General features: G+C 33.6%; 1 protein-coding gene across 1 annotated transcript; it reads right to left on the reverse strand.

Annotated features, from left to right (window-relative positions):
- Window positions 1-327: 327 nt before the first annotated feature.
- Window positions 328-1583, reverse strand: LOC141666390 (uncharacterized). The gene is made up of 4 exons (XM_074472380.1): window positions 1510-1583; window positions 1064-1357; window positions 669-741; window positions 328-624 (listed from the first exon to the last, which is right to left on the reverse strand). Exons 1-4 carry the CDS (start codon window positions 1581-1583, stop codon window positions 328-330), a joined length of 738 nt encoding a protein of 245 aa, XP_074328481.1.
- Between the last annotated feature and the right edge of the window lie 964 nt (window positions 1584-2547).

Consider the following 2547-nt stretch of genomic DNA (forward strand, 5'->3'; position numbering starts at 1 on the left):
TCATTCGGAAGAGAAAAATTAGCCTTTCCAAAACCTTCGATTATATTAGACGTACCCGAAATTGTCCATACTTGTGAGTTGGTTTTAGTTAACTGAGAAAAATACTTCTGGTTTTGTAGAAATGTATGAGTAGTAGCGCAGTCAGCAATACATATATCTCCCATATTTGTGTTGTGTACATATATATATAAGTGAAAAAATTACTTTATTAAGATAAACAAAGTACAAAAAACTAGAACATAGAATAAGAACATAAAACAAGTACATGGAAGTAGATGTCAAAACAAGTAGATGCAACACATGACATAAAAGAAGTGCATATGAAAACTAGTCATCTAGGCCATAGTAGATATTAACACCATTTTCTAATTCATTTGTGTTCTTAATCATCGGTTCATCATTATATCTAGCCAAGTTTGTTTCCATCCTTTGCCCATTCTGCTTTTTAGATGACTCATAAAGTTCTACAAGATGTTTGGGTGTACGACAAGTACGAGTCCAATGCCCATGAGCCCCACATCTAAAGTAGATATCTCTAGTATCCCCTTCTGGTGGTGCCTTCCTTTTATTTGGCATCTCATTCTGCCACTTCTGGTGGCCAGAGTTGTTGTTGTGTCCATCACACTGCCACTTCAGGTGACCATAGTTATACTAATTACGAAACTGACCACGAAAATTTCCGCATCCATGATTCCGTCCGTAATCTCGTCCTCCTCTATGCCCTTTTCCACATCCATTCTTCTGTAATGACGTGTTATGTACTTCAGGTAATTGGGCAGAGCCTGTGGGACGTATTTGATGATTTTTCAATAACAACTCGTTGTTCTTTTCAGCTACAAGAAGGAGATATATCAGCTCACTATATTTTTGAAAGTTGCGCTCCCGATATTATTGCGCCAGAATCATAGTGTTGGGATGAAAGGTTGATAGCGTCTTTTCAATCATGTCAACATCAGTAATATTCTCACCACACAAGGTCAGTTTTGAGCTTATTTTGAATAAGGCAGAACTATACTCAGCAACATACTTGAAATCTTGTAACCTTATGTTAAGACAGTCATACCGGGCATGAGGTAGATGAACAAGTTTTTGGTGATCAAATCTATCTTTGAGATTATTCCAAAGGGTGAGTGGGTTTTTGACGGTTAAGTATTCAGATTTTAAATTTTCATGAATGTGATGCCTAAGAAAAATGATAGCATTGCCATTTTGTTCAACGCTTGGAGTTTTTCCCGATTCTATGGTGTCTTTTAACCCGTTAGCACTAAGGTGTAATTCAGCATTGACTACCCAAGATAGATAATTATCCCCAGATACATCCAAGGCAACAAACTCTAATTTTGCAAGATTCGTCATTCTAAATAGATTTTAAACAAGATATAATATGTCACATAATATTTAAACAGGCAAGTTGAAATAATAACTTTATACAAAAGTTACGACGGCATAGCCAGCCATAAAACTTTTGATTATTACTTGAGGACAGCGCCATATTTATAGTAGTATTACTTTACGGTAGAACCATTTATAGTATTACTTGACGGCAGAGCCATCTTTATAGTATTACTTGACGGCATAGCCATCTTTATAGATTTCAATCAATAACATATATAAATATGTAACAATAATTAGAATAAAATGAGTAAAAGAAGTCGTACCTCTTTTATGAAATAGTTTTAGTTGATAGAGACTCGTAGGTCAGAATAAGTCGCACCTCTTTCGAGAATCAAGGTTCAGTTGGCAGAGACTTATGCTGATAACGTGATATTAATAAACTATAAACTATAGAGTAAGAAAGAAAGAGAGAGATCTCAAAAGTATTATTACTTCTTCTGTGATTGTTCAAATACAAATGACTAGGCAAAGCTTCTATTTATAGTAGAGCTTTATCAACTATACTAAGAAAACTTAATAGGTAAGTTTTCTTAGTCAGGTTAACAAAATCTTGATTTTCGTGACAAGATTCCAATATTAAATTAAGTCTTTCTTGATAAGTATCGCGAGTATTCCTTAGTAAGATTTGACAATCATTATTATAACAATGTACACTCGAGAGCCGACGGCCTGCAAAATTTTAAAAAGGGGCATTATAGTAAACAATATTAAATATTTGTACATATCGACCCCTTTTAACTCCATGGTCGTGGGTCCCTCCTGGCTTTTTGCATGCAGAGAATTGTTGAAATATCGTACATTTTCAAAAAAAATTCAAATTACATATAGTTGTTGTAATTTATTTGTTTAAAAAATAATATATGAAAGTTAATTTGATGGGCCACTTGCGTAGTATACAATGTTTGGGTCATATCTGGAATTCTAGAAGTTTGATTGTGACGATTAAACAACCCACAAAAAACTTGTGAGAAAAAATTTAATTCAGAAGTAGTTTTGAATTTAAAATCCAGTCAAATCAGCTCAGAATCTGAGTCAAAAAAGTCAATTACGAAATTTTACTTTTTCGGAATTCCGTTCTTATTATGAATAAATATTAAAAATCAGATTACCTACTTTAGGTCCTAAATTTTAGGTAAGGAAAGACCTATAATA

This window comes from Apium graveolens, chromosome 6, assembly GCF_009905375.1.
Source record: "Apium graveolens cultivar Ventura chromosome 6, ASM990537v1, whole genome shotgun sequence".
Lineage (NCBI taxonomy): Eukaryota > Viridiplantae > Streptophyta > Magnoliopsida > Apiales > Apiaceae > Apium > Apium graveolens.